The sequence below is a fragment of the Physeter macrocephalus genome, unplaced genomic scaffold (genome assembly GCF_002837175.3).
Source record: "Physeter macrocephalus isolate SW-GA unplaced genomic scaffold, ASM283717v5 random_92, whole genome shotgun sequence".
NCBI classification, from domain to species: Eukaryota; Metazoa; Chordata; class Mammalia; order Artiodactyla; family Physeteridae; genus Physeter; species Physeter macrocephalus.
This window is the reverse complement of record NW_021145380.1, coordinates 11,474-24,283: the sequence shown is the minus strand read 5'-3', so window position 1 is coordinate 24,283 and position 12,810 is coordinate 11,474. Positions and strand designations below refer to the sequence as shown.

Here is a 12,810-nt window from a genome sequence, read left to right as displayed (position 1 = left end):
CACAAGCCGCCCAAGGTGCAGGAGAAGTGCCAGCTGGAGATCAACTTCAACACGCTGCAGACCAAGCTGCGTCTCAGCAACCGGCCCGCCTTCATGCCCTCCGAGGGCAGGATGGTCTCGGTGAGCACCCGACTGCCCCCACCCTGAGCTGTGCCCGGTCACCGTCAAATGCCGCATCGTGAGTGGGGCAGGGCCGGGGGCGTGCGCTCTCTACCTGCCCACCCGGCTCCAGAGACCAGTTCTCCCTTCCAGGTGACCGCCCAGGCTCCAGCCCACACTCAGCCATGGGGGGTTCCCTCCCTCCCCAGGAACAGAGCCCCTTCTCTCCTCACCATTCCGGGTCAGACTTGCCCTTCCAGACCCCTGAACATCATCCACTTGGATCTGCCCCCAGCACCTTCCTCCCTACCCCTCAAAAAAAGCATCTTTGCAAACAAAACCCCTCTTGACATGTTGAACCAAACAGGGTATAATAGCAATAAGGATCATTTTCACGTTCATGGAATCTTACTTAAAAATTTTTTTTATTACCTTAAGTGATAGATTTTTTTGGTAGGATATTTCAAAGGTATAAATAAGCAAAATTCAGAAAATAGAAACTATTCATAATCTTACTACCCAGGATCAACTTAAAAGATGTTGGCGGGGGGAAGAGATTCTTTTAGTCTCTGTAAATATAATTTGTAAGGGAATCCTAAAGCATGTTTTAATTAATAAGCTGCTTTAAAAAACAACAACAATATATTGTGACCAGGTTTCCATGTCGTAAAATTTTCTTCATTTATGTCACTTTTTGTTATTCCTCCCTCTTTACCCTCTCCTCAGAACTTGAGAAATTTTATGAGCCAGAGAAACATGTAAAAGAAAATTTAAAATTCAACAGGGTAGAGCTTTTGCCTTTTGCAATGGAGAGTTGATGTGGAGACATGAGCACATAAGGCAGGAATGGAAGGGAAGGGGAGAAGCATGCAAACAGCATTGGAAAAGGAAGCAGGATCCTGGGGGCACTCTGGGGGACAGGAAAAAGGCTGTCACGTTGTACATGCAGTTTGGAAAATTGCAGTCCTTTTACAGTTTCCAGGATGAATCAGCACTTTTTAGATGGCCAGAGCTGCTGCTAGCTGGAGGGTGCTCTGTGCTTTAAAGCCCCTCCTCTGGGTGGATGCAGCGTGGCCCCTGGCACATGGCAGGGACCTGGGTGGCACTCGAACTGGGTCAGCCATCACTGCCCAGGGGTGCCCTTGTGCTAACTGTAGGGGATGGCCCTGTCAGTGGCTCCCTGTCTGAAGGCCTGTGGGTTTATGCTTTGTACCTGTCACTATCTCTGGGCAGCTCTTGGCTGGCTCACCCAGGCCAGGGTCCCTACAGGCTCCAGGCTATTGCCCAGGGCCCGGAGGCTGGGGCCCATGAGTGGACCCAGAAATGTGGGAAGGCTGGGAGGCTCCCACACCTGCCTGTGTCGTTTAGTCTGTTGCTCTGTCTCCCTGGCTGGCCCTGTGACCTCTGTGATTGCTCAGAATCCTGTCAGAAGCCAGTCCTGGAGTACAGAGGGCCTTGGGCTTTCTCCCCACTGAGCTGCACACCCAACACCCCGTAGCTGGGCGGCCCCACTCTCTGTCCAGGAGGCCTGGTGCCCGGGAGCCCTGGGAAACACCGTGCGGGCTGGACGGGGATGGATGAGACGGGGAGGAGGCTCCTCCTGGAAGGCATGGAGTAGCTCTGGGGTCACGGGGGCCCAGGCGGGCTGACCCTGTGCCTCCCATCCTTAACAGGACATCAACAACGCCTGGGGTTGCCTGGAGCAGGCAGAGAAGGGCTATGAGGAGTGGCTGCTGAATGAGATCCGGAGGCTGGAGCGGCTCGACCACCTGGCAGAGAAGTTCCGGCAGAAGGCCTCCATCCACGAGGCCTGGACCGACGGTATGACCCTCCCAGCTCCCTCCCTCCTTTCTTGTCTCTCGGAGACACACACGTGTACGCGCGCGCACACACACACACACACACACACACACACACACACACACACCACACACACACACACACACACACAACACACACACACACACACCACACACACACACACACGCACACACGCGCACACGCGCACACACACACACACACACCCTCCTGCCTGCATAGCGTCTGTTTGTCAGGCCCCCTTTCCTGCTGCCTGGGAACATGCATGTCACAAATGCCGCTTTGGGTTCGTCCAGCCCCAGGCAGCAAGGAACAGTTTGGGGCTGGGTCTGCCCAATCTGCCCTGGCCTCAGAGATTACTTACAGGTGGACTCCTTCCTGGGTCACTGGACCCTGTGCCAGCTGCACAGGGACGTGGCCCCTGTCCCTGTCACTCTGCCACGTCTCCCCTGAGTATGGCGCCCCTCCGGGCCAGGGTGGGCATGGGGGTATGCTCTCCCCTCTCTGGCAGCCTGGGTTCACACAGCCTGCCTTCCGTGCCCTGCACCCTTTGAGGCTGTGGACTTCACACTGAAGATCCAGTGCTGGATGGTCTGTGATCCTGAGCACTGTCCTTAGAACGGGCCAGGGAGCCGCCTCCTGGCCCTGCTGCCCGACTTGCACCTGCTGCTCACTGACCACCAGCCACGCACCCTTCGGTGTGGCCCGCCGTGGGAGCTCTTTCTCCCCTCTGCCCTGTCCCGGTGCTTCCCCCGAGGGCCCTCTCCCACAAGGGCAGCGGTGACTCCGGTTTCTCGGCAGCTCTGCAGCTGCCTGTTCCCTTGGCTCGGCATGTGGAATTCCATCACGTCCCTGGCCCTCGGTCGGGACCCACACCACGGCTGAGATTCCGGATCCCAGGGGCCCAAAAGCTTTCAGGAAACGGCCAGCGCCTGGGAAAGCCGAGCACCTTCCACTGGGCTCCCACCCTCCCACTTCTGGCTGCCTCCTGCCCTCCCTGCCCTGGCCCTCCTGCCACCACTCTGCCCCACTGGTCTCACACTTCCTTGCATTGCTCAGTGTGGTTTTTCTTCCCTCCCACCCTCCCAGGTCCCTGCGAGATCCTCACTGAGCCCCTGGGGGCTCCTCTGGCCCCACCCACCCAGCTATTTGGCAGGCAGCCCCAACCCTGGTCAGTTGCTGAGACCCACCCAGAGGCACCCATACGGAGCCTGCCCCACCCTTGCCGGCATGCGGACACGCAGCTCTGCAGGATCCGCAGACCTGGGCCTGTGTCACCTGTGTCCCCAGCTGCAGCCCAGCTAATGCCCTCCTCACATTAGCTCAGGCCGGCTGCTCTCCAACGGCAGCTTCCAGATCCAGAGCAATACCCTGATCCCTCCTGGGCCAGGGAAGGAATGCAGAGGAGGGGAAGCCAGAGGGCGAGGCGAGGAAAAGGCAGCCTGGGCCAGGGAGGCAGGCACCTCCCTCTGCCTCACAGAAATGGTGCCTGTGGCTTCTGTGCCCCCAAACCTGAGGGAGGGGATGTTGGCATTTAGTTTATTCATTTGTTCTTCATTCATTCAACAAACACCTCTTGAACCTCTTCGCCATGCTCAGCAGTTTCCAGGTAGGTGAGGTCCCTGCCCAGGGAACTGAAGATTTTGACATCTTTCTTGTCAAAGGGTCCTTGGACATGTAAGTGGATTTTGCAACACCTGTGTCCCACGCTTGGACTGAGCTGTCTCCTGTCATTATCCACGTGTTGTAGCTCCATCATCCTTTCTTAGGCTCTGAGTGTCATCCCTGTGGATTTCCCTTCTGGGGGCCTCTTATCAGCCCTCCAGCCTCTCTCCTGGGGCTCCAAGAGGCCCTGAGAAGATGGTCTCCTGAGGCCGAGGGGTGTGGGTGTGACGGCCCACCAGAGCTCCTTCCCTGGGAGCCACTCTGGCCGGCCTTCACCCGAAGGCATTTAGGAGAAGTGGCCCAGTCTTTAGCCAGGGCCCAACTCCACACGCCCCTGCCCCACCCCTACCTCCCCACAGGCACTTTGGCATCTGGCCCTGCCCCTTGCATTAGCCCAGAGTCCCCAGGCAGGCCTGTCCACTCTCATTCCCAAGGCCTGAAGCCTCTGTCCTCTGAACCACCCAATTATGCAAAACAGGAGGACAGACCAGCCTCCTGACCCCTCTACACCCCTGGAAGCCGGGTGTAGCAGCCTCCTCACCTGTGGGGGGATGGGGGGCAGAGGGCGGGTTGAGCCACCATCGCTCTGTGCCCCCTCACCATCCCTACAGCCTGCAGGAGTGAGCGCCCATGTGGATGCTTCTTCCAGGGTCTTAGATTGTCTGGGGGAAAAGCAAAAATGAGCCCCCATCCCCCTCCTCAGCCTGGCTGCCCCTTGGCCTGGATCCCAGGCAGCCGTGGCTGTGGCCCCCTCCTCCCGATTCTTGCCAGCGCACCCCTGGCAGCTCCCTTGCTGAAACTCTGCTGAGGCAGAAAAGTGGTAACCTACTGTTTCTGGTTCCCACCCTTGGGAGAAAGCAATTTGGAGAAGGGAATTGCAAGCTTGCCTTTGTGGTTGAGCCTGCTGCCCCGGGGCTGGAGTGGCAGGGCCAGTGCAGTCAGTCTCCCAGGCTGCCACCTCCTGTCCGCCAGTGCCGGACCCTGTCCACGGGGTGGCTGAGATGCAGATGGGACTGACTGGTGATTGGCCTTCTCAGCATCCCCTCATTGAGGTTTTAACCTTGGGCTGGCACTGGCCGCATTTACAGAGGAAGAACAGGTGGGGAGAAGCTGTCTGCCATCCCCTGCTCTAGGCAGGCAGCTGTTGGTTGGATTTTCTGGTGCCAGCTGAGGAGGGGGTCTCTGAGCTGCCGCTCCAGGGGTCCTGAGGTAGTTTTAGGGGTTGGGGGTCCCAGCCACCTTTCCCGGCCAGCGTTTCCCCCTTGGTTCTTTGCAGTACCTTACTGTACTTGCAGGGCTCACTTGAGCTTCTGTTCTGGGGTGTATAATTAGCCAGGCTCCAGGACTAATAGCAGTGTTCCTCCCTTCCTTCACAGGGCCTGACAATGGGCCCTGCCTCGCTGCACATGGAAAGCCCTTAGGATAGCGTGGAGCAATAGATGTGTGATAGGACTCCCACCCCGAGGGGGCCTGGCGCCCAAGTGCCAGGGGTCAGGCTCCTGGAAGAACCCTGACTCAGACTTCCCCTTCCCCCCACTGCTGAGGCACGGCTGCGACGCCAGCTGCTTCCCCGGATCACAGCCGTCCGCAGATAGGTGTCCACATTTCCAGCCCTGGTAGCACAATCCAAGTTCTTACCGTCTACCAATAAAGGATACTAAATTTAGAACCCACAGCTTGAATTGGGATATGTCTCAGGCCCACCAGCCCCACAGTGTCTTCCAGCTCCATCCAGGATCTAGCTGGGCGTAGAGATTCCTGCAAAGGGCAAGGAAAAAGGCTCTGGAAGTTTCTAGCTTTCATGGCACCATCCTCGGCAAGGCAGGGCGTGGGGTCCACACCCCGTCTCCCTCCCTCTGGCTGGACATCCCTCTGGCGCTGTTGACGAAGCACCCCCTGCCCTCCGCCCCCCCCCGCCCCAGGGAAGGAGGCCATGCTGAAGCACCGGGACTATGAGACGGCCACCCTGTCAGACATCAAAGCCCTCATCCGCAAGCACGAGGCCTTCGAGAGCGACCTGGCCGCACACCAGGACCGCGTGGAGCAGATCGCCGCTATCGCCCAGGAGCTCAAGTACGTGTGGGCTCGTGGTTCCCCGTCACCTGCTTCCCCTCCAGCACCCAGTCCAGAGCAGCGGTGGGGCAGTGGTGGAATGGGGTCCCCCAGCCCTTTCCACCCTCACACCCTCCTTTCAGATGCCAGGGAAGAGCCTTACAGGATGATGCCTTTTGCCCACCTTGTCTTTACCCCAGATGAGAAACAGTGGCATCTAGATTCTCCAGCAGAAGGGGGGTCTCTGACCCCTTGTCCTGATTCCTCAGGCTGTTGGGGTCCCTGGGGCTCCCCCTCCTCTGCCTGCCACGCCAAGGAGACCCCCCCGGCCCCCTGATGTGGTGGGCGGCCTAGCCCACACCGCTCCCACCCGCTGCTCCCTGAGGGAATCTGGCTGCACAGAGAGCCCATTGTTCTGCCCGGCCCCTTCCCTCTCCTGCTCAGAATACACTTATTGTTAGAGCTTCCAGGCAGTCGGTTCTCTGCCCTCCCTTCCCCGCCCCAGTCAGATAAACTTGTGCACACAATTAGTACACTGAACCTCCAGAGCCAGTGAAAGGGGCCTTATTCCACCAGCTCAGCAGCCAGCAGCCAGCAGGGCCCAGGGAGTGGGAGGCCCAGGCCATTACTTCATGGAAAATCCACAGGCCCTGGAGGGCGGCAGGGCTCCCAAAATAGCCGTCTGCTCAAAAATAGGATCCTTGGCTGGAACTGCCCTTTCCACAGACACCCGCTACCCTGTCACAGTCATGCCCAAAGTTCTCCGTGTTCCTACAAGGCTGGGACCTAGCGGTGATGCCCGGTGGAGCCCCTCACCGGGCGGGGCTGGCTTCCTCCCTGACTCACGCCCTCCACACTGCCCAGCTGCTCTGGGGGCTCCCTGTTTGCTCACCCACAGGCAGAAGTACCACTGGGTCTTCACAGTACCGGGGACACGGCATCCCCATTGAGCACTATTGGGGGCACCCCTTGGGGTCCTGCAGCTCCCCTAGGATCGAGCCCCTGTACCTGGCATGCCCAGGCCGAGGAGAGTGAGGTCACAGACGCAGACGTCCACCACCCTCAGGGGTTGTGGGGTGGGACATGGGCAGGTCCCCCACCCCCACCCCCCATTGACAGGCGAGCTCCTGGAAGCCAGTGAGAAACAGACTTGGAGGAAATCCTAGGCCAGCCCACTTCTCAGGCACTGGGAACAGCCATGTGAAACCCATTACCCTGAGCCGGGGAACAGGCGGTCCCTGAGGCAGCTTTCTGGACAGTAGCCCTGGAGGAGAAAGGGAGGGCTGTTTGGGGTGCTGTCCGTTCCCCTGAAGATGAGTGTGAGGGCCCAGGGCCGGCCAGGATGAGCCTGGATGGACAGCCCGGCTGAGCGTTGATTAATGGTAATGACAAAAACTCAGGGCACTTAGTGCTCTACATGTACCAGCTCATTTAATCCCCCAGCAATCCTGTGTTACAGAATGGGAACTGAGGCACAGAGAGGCCAAGGGGCCTGCCCAAGGTCACACAGCTAGGGAGTGAGATAGGACTGGAGCCTGGGCCGCCTGGTCCCAGTGTGAAGCACAGCCTTGCTCCTCCTCCTTGCCTGCTCCCCCGGCCCCTGTATCCTGCCTCCCCATCTGGCTCACCAGGCAGGCGACACAATCCCTGTGTCCTGGTTCCCATGTCGTGTTCCTCCCCATAGTTGTTCCCCCAGACCTGTACACTGACTCCCTAGGAGCCTGCTGCTAAGAGTATCCAAGTGTGGACCCCAAGAGGCAGGAATGCTGGGGCTGAAGAGAGGGAGTAAGGGGCAGGGGGCCGGGAACTATGGTATCAGCTTAGTGTTTCCAACCTCAGTCATTGCAATAATAATACCCATTCCCTAATCAGCTCACTTTTTTTTTCTTGAACATATTGTTAGTTGCGTACAGTGAGATTGTAGGCTAGTTGTACATTTTTTTCTTAATACCCATTAAAGTAAATGCACAACCTTTAATGAGTGACTGTTGCTACTTTTACCTACTGGGTGCAAAGGACTGCCCTCTGCAGTTCACATGAGTTAAGTAACTTGGTCTCCAGGATAACCCCACCCCCATTTCAGAGATGAGAAAACCGAGGGATCCAGAGGGAGTTCGTTCGCCCAGGGTCACACAAGTTCAAAATCGGAGAGCTGGAATTCACACCTAGGGAACTTGGCTCCAGAGCCTTATTCTCTAACCAGTGTGCTCTGCTAGACTTTCTTGAAATGGAAAAAGCAATCCAGGGGACTTCCCTGGTGGTCCAGTGGTTAGGACTCTGTGCTTCCACTGCTGGGGGTCTGGGTTCGACCCCTGGTTGGGCAGCTGAGATTTCGCCAGCCTACAGGGATGGTCGAGGGCCACACTCCGGGAGCCCTGCGTCAGCTTACACTGACAGCAAGCTCTGTTATCCTCTCCCCGCGATTCCTCCTGCCCCAGGCCAGAGGGGTGATCGATGACTGATGAGCTTAAGTGTTGATATCCCCTGGTACCGGGGCCTGGGACACCTGGGGGCGGGTGGGTCCAGCACACCCTGACCACCCCTGCTGGATCTCATCACCCTCTGCCCGGCCCGCAGCGAGCTGGATTACTACGACTCCCACGACGTCAACACCCGCTGCCAGAAGATCTGCGACCAGTGGGATGCCCTTGGCTCTCTGACCCACAGTCGCAGGGAAGCCCTGGAGGTGAGGAGGGGGCGATGCCACCCGCCGAGGTCTGTGCCTCATTGCCCTCAGAGCAGGGGTCTTCCCCTGACCCCTTGGTGCCCCCGGACCCCTCTCCGCAATACACACCTCCTGCTAGCCTACTGACCTCCCTCCTCTGTCCCCGTCCCTCCCAACACGCACCAGAAAACGGAGAAGCAGCTGGAGACCATTGACCAGCTGCACCTGGAGTACGCCAAGCGGGCAGCCCCCTTTAACAACTGGATGGAGAGCGCCATGGAGGACCTCCAGGACATGTTCATCGTCCACACCACCGAGGAAATCGAGGTCCGCCCCTTCCCCTCCCCGCCCTTCTCGTGGCTCGTGGGGCCTCCACGGGGCCGGGCCGCGCCCTCATCCCTTCTCTTCCCGCCCCCAGGGCCTGATCTCGGCCCACGACCAGTTCAAGTCAACCCTGCCGGACGCCGACAGGGAACGGGAGGCCATCCTGGCCATCCACAAGGAGGCCCAGAGGATCGCCGAGAGCAACCACATCAAGCTGTCAGGCAGCAACCCCTACACCACCGTCACCCCCCAGATCATCAACTCCAAGTGGGAGAAGGTAGGCGGCACCCACCCACCGGCAGGGCCGGGGCAGGACCAGCCAGGCGAGGGGGCCGCCCCCCTGACCGCTCCTGCCTGCGTCCCCTTCCCCAGGTGCAGCAGCTGGTGCCCAAGCGGGACCACGCGCTCCTGGAGGAGCAGAGCAAACAGCAGTCCAACGAGCACCTCCGCCGCCAGTTCGCCAGCCAGGCCAACATCGTGGGGCCCTGGATCCAGACTAAGATGGAGGTGAGGGCGAGTCGCCCCAGCCCTGCTGGGCCCAGGAGAATCTCGGGGCAAAGTTGAGGAAGAGCCCCCACTGAACGGGAGGCTGCTTACCCCTGGCGGGAGGGCCCCAGCGCTCCACGGGGCCGGTGGACTCGGGGGCCTGGTGGATCTGGGACCCAGCTCTCATGGCCTCGTGGGATTAGCAGCGTCAATAACATATGCATGGAAATGGCAGCACCGTCCAGAGGGAAACTGTGCTTAGGGGTCAGGTAGAGATGGGTTCGAGTCTCGACTCTCCGCTTGACTTATGATCGGGAGTCAGGCACAATTTAACCTCTGTGGCTCAGTTTTCTCATCCCTAAAAGGATGAGGAAGCCCATTACTTCATTCCCTCAACAGACACTTTTGGGCACCGCCCTGTGCCAGCCCCATCACAAGCACTGTGGTGTAGCCGTGACCAAGGTGGTCCGAGCTCAGACCCTCACCGCGCCCTCACCCTGCCCTCGTGACCCAGCCACGGGAAGGCTTGTAACCATGCCGACTGCGACGCAGGCCACCACTTACCGAGTGCTCACTAAGCACCAGGCACCCCACTGACCGAAGGGGCCTCACTGAAACTCACGACGGCCCGAGAGAGGATCGGGCAGGTCGACCGCGGGGCTCAGTGCCCCCTGCGCGGCTTGGTCGCCGTGGGAAGCGAGGCGTGGGGTGCTCGTGCCCAGGAGCGTGGGTTCTGAAGTCGCCAGGCCTGGGTTCCGATCCTGGCCCTGCCTCTTAATGTCATAAGTCGCCCTCTTTGGGCCTCAGTTTCCACCTCCATGGAATAGGCCTGTCCCAGTCTTGGGCCTCACAGGGAGTCTAGGGGGGAGCAGTGAGGTTAGCCCCGTGGAGCGTTGGTGCAGAAACTGCATCGTGGCCGCTGTTACGCTGGAGGGCGGGCTGGAGGGGACAGCAAGCAGCAGGCCTTCCTGGAGGGGACCCCCGGGCAGAGGCCCCGGGCGGGAGGCGCCCTGGCATTGGGGCGGCCGGCGACAGGCCTCCTCCTGGTGGCTGGTCGTGGCCGGGGGTCTGCCAGTCCCACCCCCCAGTAGCACCACCCTCTGTGCAGGAGATTGGGCGCATCTCCATCGAGATGAATGGGACTCTGGAGGACCAGCTGAGCCACCTGAAGCAGTACGAGCGCAGCATCGTGGACTACAAGCCGAACCTGGACCTGCTGGAGCAGCAGCACCAGCTCATCCAGGAGGCCCTCATCTTCGACAACAAGCACACCAACTACACCATGGAGGCAAGCCCGCCACGCCCCCCGCTTTCCCTTTCACGAGCTTGGAGGATTCCTATGGCAGCCCAGGCAGGGCCCGGCTGTCTTGTTCCAAGTGGTTTTTTTCCCGTAGAAAAGTGTCTTCTGCTTGCTCTGTCTCCCCTTTCTCTCTGACCAAAAAGACTAGATCCAACGTTTACACGTTTTTAAAAATCACAGTTTCTCTACCACTACTCTCCCATCACCATGACAACACACATCTCAAGACAAGCTCCCTGGAGAGCTGGCAGGGCAGGCAGCACCCGCCCCCCAGTGTGGCCTCAGCCATTTCATCCTCACTTGACGCAGATCCAGCCAGCACGTGCGGGAATCCCGTGTGCTGGCTCGCTGCCGCCAGGCTACAGCATCAGGGCTGGTTGCCATCATGCTGGTAGCTTGAAATGGTCCGTGGTGACAGCACTTAGACCGTGCAGATCGGAAGGTACCACCAGATAAAAGGGGGGAAGGGCTGTTTCCCCAGAAAGCTAGTTAAACATTGCCCAGCATGTCTCTGCAAAGTTTCCCTGCAGATCCTGGCACAGGTATCAGGACCCGGTTGTCTGCTGCATCCGTCACTGGGACATACACCGGTGTGACGTGAACCCCGCTGCTTGGCAGAGGCAATAGGCGGGCACCGTGCCTGTGTCCCTGTGCGCATGAGCCACACAGGAGAGTGTGGGGCTGGGTTGGCATCTGGGAGAGAGTTAGGGCGAGCCTGACTCCAGGCCACACGCACCCCCGCCCAAGGAGAAGGCAGTTCCGAGCTCCCCTCGGCTACAGCTGCGGTGGTCCCAGCATCTCCACCCGCCGGCCCAGCCCACGCTCACGCCCTCATTCCTCCCGCAGCACATCCGCGTGGGCTGGGAGCAGCTGCTCACCACCATCGCCCGCACCATCAACGAGGTCGAGAACCAGATCCTCACCCGCGATGCCAAGGGCATCAGCCAAGAGCAGATGCAGGAGTTCCGGGCGTCCTTCAATCACTTCGACAAGGTGAGCCGCTCGCTCTGCCCCTTGGTGTCTTCCCTCCCCACTGTCACCTCCCACCTCGCCCCTCCGTCTTTGCATCCGTCCGTTTGTTCGCATCACAGTTGCTGAGCATCACGGGCCGCTCACAGGGGCCGGCAGGGCCCCAGCCACCGAAGGGGGTGCAGAGGTGCACCACCTCGGCCCACGGCGCGGGCGGCTTCCCTCAGGCAGAGAGAGGGGAGGCCCCAGCCCTGCCCCCGGGGCGGCGCATCCTCGCCCACCTGCCGACGCAACCCTGAACAGACAGGTCCCGGCACGCCAGGGGTCTGAGACCTGGCCCAGGAATCTGATCCACACGTACACACAGTGTCCTTAAAAGTCAGAGTTGGTCTGGCAGCCCCTTTAGAGGGGCCCTGACACCAGTTAGCCCTGGGCCCTGCCGGGCCTGATGTGTCATCTGCCCGCTCTCTGTGGGTAGCATGTGCTACCATGGGCGTTAGGCAGGGGCCCAGCAGGATGGGGTGCAATCCCCTTTCTCCCACCCCGAGTCCTGGAGGTGAGGAGGGCTCCCCCCTTCCCTCCCAGGAGTCCTGGGACTCAGGCCTCAATCCTGCTCCTCTCAGCTCCCACCCCTGCTCTGGCCCAGAGGAGCTGGGAGGAGGCCTCTGACTGCCCTCCAGGCCACCCACATCCCTCCACCTGCCCCGCCTTGGCCATCACCTTGTCCACGTCACCTCTAACTCTGTGTTTCCCTCCCCCGTGTGTCCCCTTCCCCCGCCCTCTGCATGTGACCTGGGCCCCTCTCCCCGCCTCGGTGCCGGCCTGGTCTCCACACCGCCCCTTGTGCACACCTGCCTTCGGACGCCGGCAGGACCACGGCGGGGCGCTGGGGCCGGAGGAGTTCAAGGCCTGCCTCATCAGCCTGGGCTACGACGTGGAGAATGACCGGCAGGTACGCGCCCCCTGGGCCCCAGCGGACTGTGGCATTAACTGCTCTTCTCTTTCTCTCTCTCCTTCTCTCTGTCTCCCCTCCCTCTGGCCGTCCCACCCCTTGCCGTCACGTGTGCCATTTCACGGGCTCTCTTGCCTCCTCCCTGCCCTGTGTCTCTCCGGACACCTTCCCCCTTACCTGGTCTCTCGGGGCCGCCTCTGTCTCCCCCGCTCCCTGCCACTCTCCTGTTTCCCCGCTGTGCACACGGGGCGGCCCCTCTTGCCTACTCTGGGCCCGGTCTCCTCTGCTGTCCCTGCGTCCTCAAGCAGAAGCAGACAGGCAGCATGGACTCCGATGACTTCAGGGCTCTGCTTATCTCCACGGGATACAGCCTGGTATGCCGCCTCTGCCTGCCCTTGCCGCTGTGCCTCTTCTCCTCCCCCTCCTCCGTCCCTCCTGCCCCCCCCGTCCCTCCCCCCTCCTCCTCCCCCTCCTCCTCCC

At 60.3% G+C, this 12,810-nt stretch overlaps 1 protein-coding gene across 5 annotated transcripts in view; it reads left to right on the top strand.

Annotated features, from left to right (window-relative positions):
• ACTN4 (actinin alpha 4) overlaps positions 1-12,810 on the top strand; it is a 78,372-nt gene that overhangs the window by 64,292 nt on the left and 1,270 nt on the right. Inside the window, exons 11-20 of one of the 5 annotated variants that reach the window (XM_024132650.3) lie at positions 1,773-1,920; positions 5,505-5,655; positions 8,212-8,320; positions 8,486-8,626; positions 8,718-8,900; positions 8,996-9,130; positions 10,218-10,397; positions 11,256-11,402; positions 12,250-12,330; positions 12,639-12,704. In XM_024132650.3, the coding sequence (XP_023988418.1) occupies positions 1,773-1,920; positions 5,505-5,655; positions 8,212-8,320; positions 8,486-8,626; positions 8,718-8,900; positions 8,996-9,130; positions 10,218-10,397; positions 11,256-11,402; positions 12,250-12,330; positions 12,639-12,704 (1,341 nt within the window). The remainder of the gene's footprint in view (positions 1-1,772; positions 1,921-5,504; positions 5,656-8,211; positions 8,321-8,485; positions 8,627-8,717; positions 8,901-8,995; positions 9,131-10,217; positions 10,398-11,255; positions 11,403-12,249; positions 12,331-12,638; positions 12,705-12,810) is intronic. The other 4 variants (XM_028483949.2, XM_024132649.2, XM_028483950.2 and 1 more) reach the window with 4 other exon arrangements.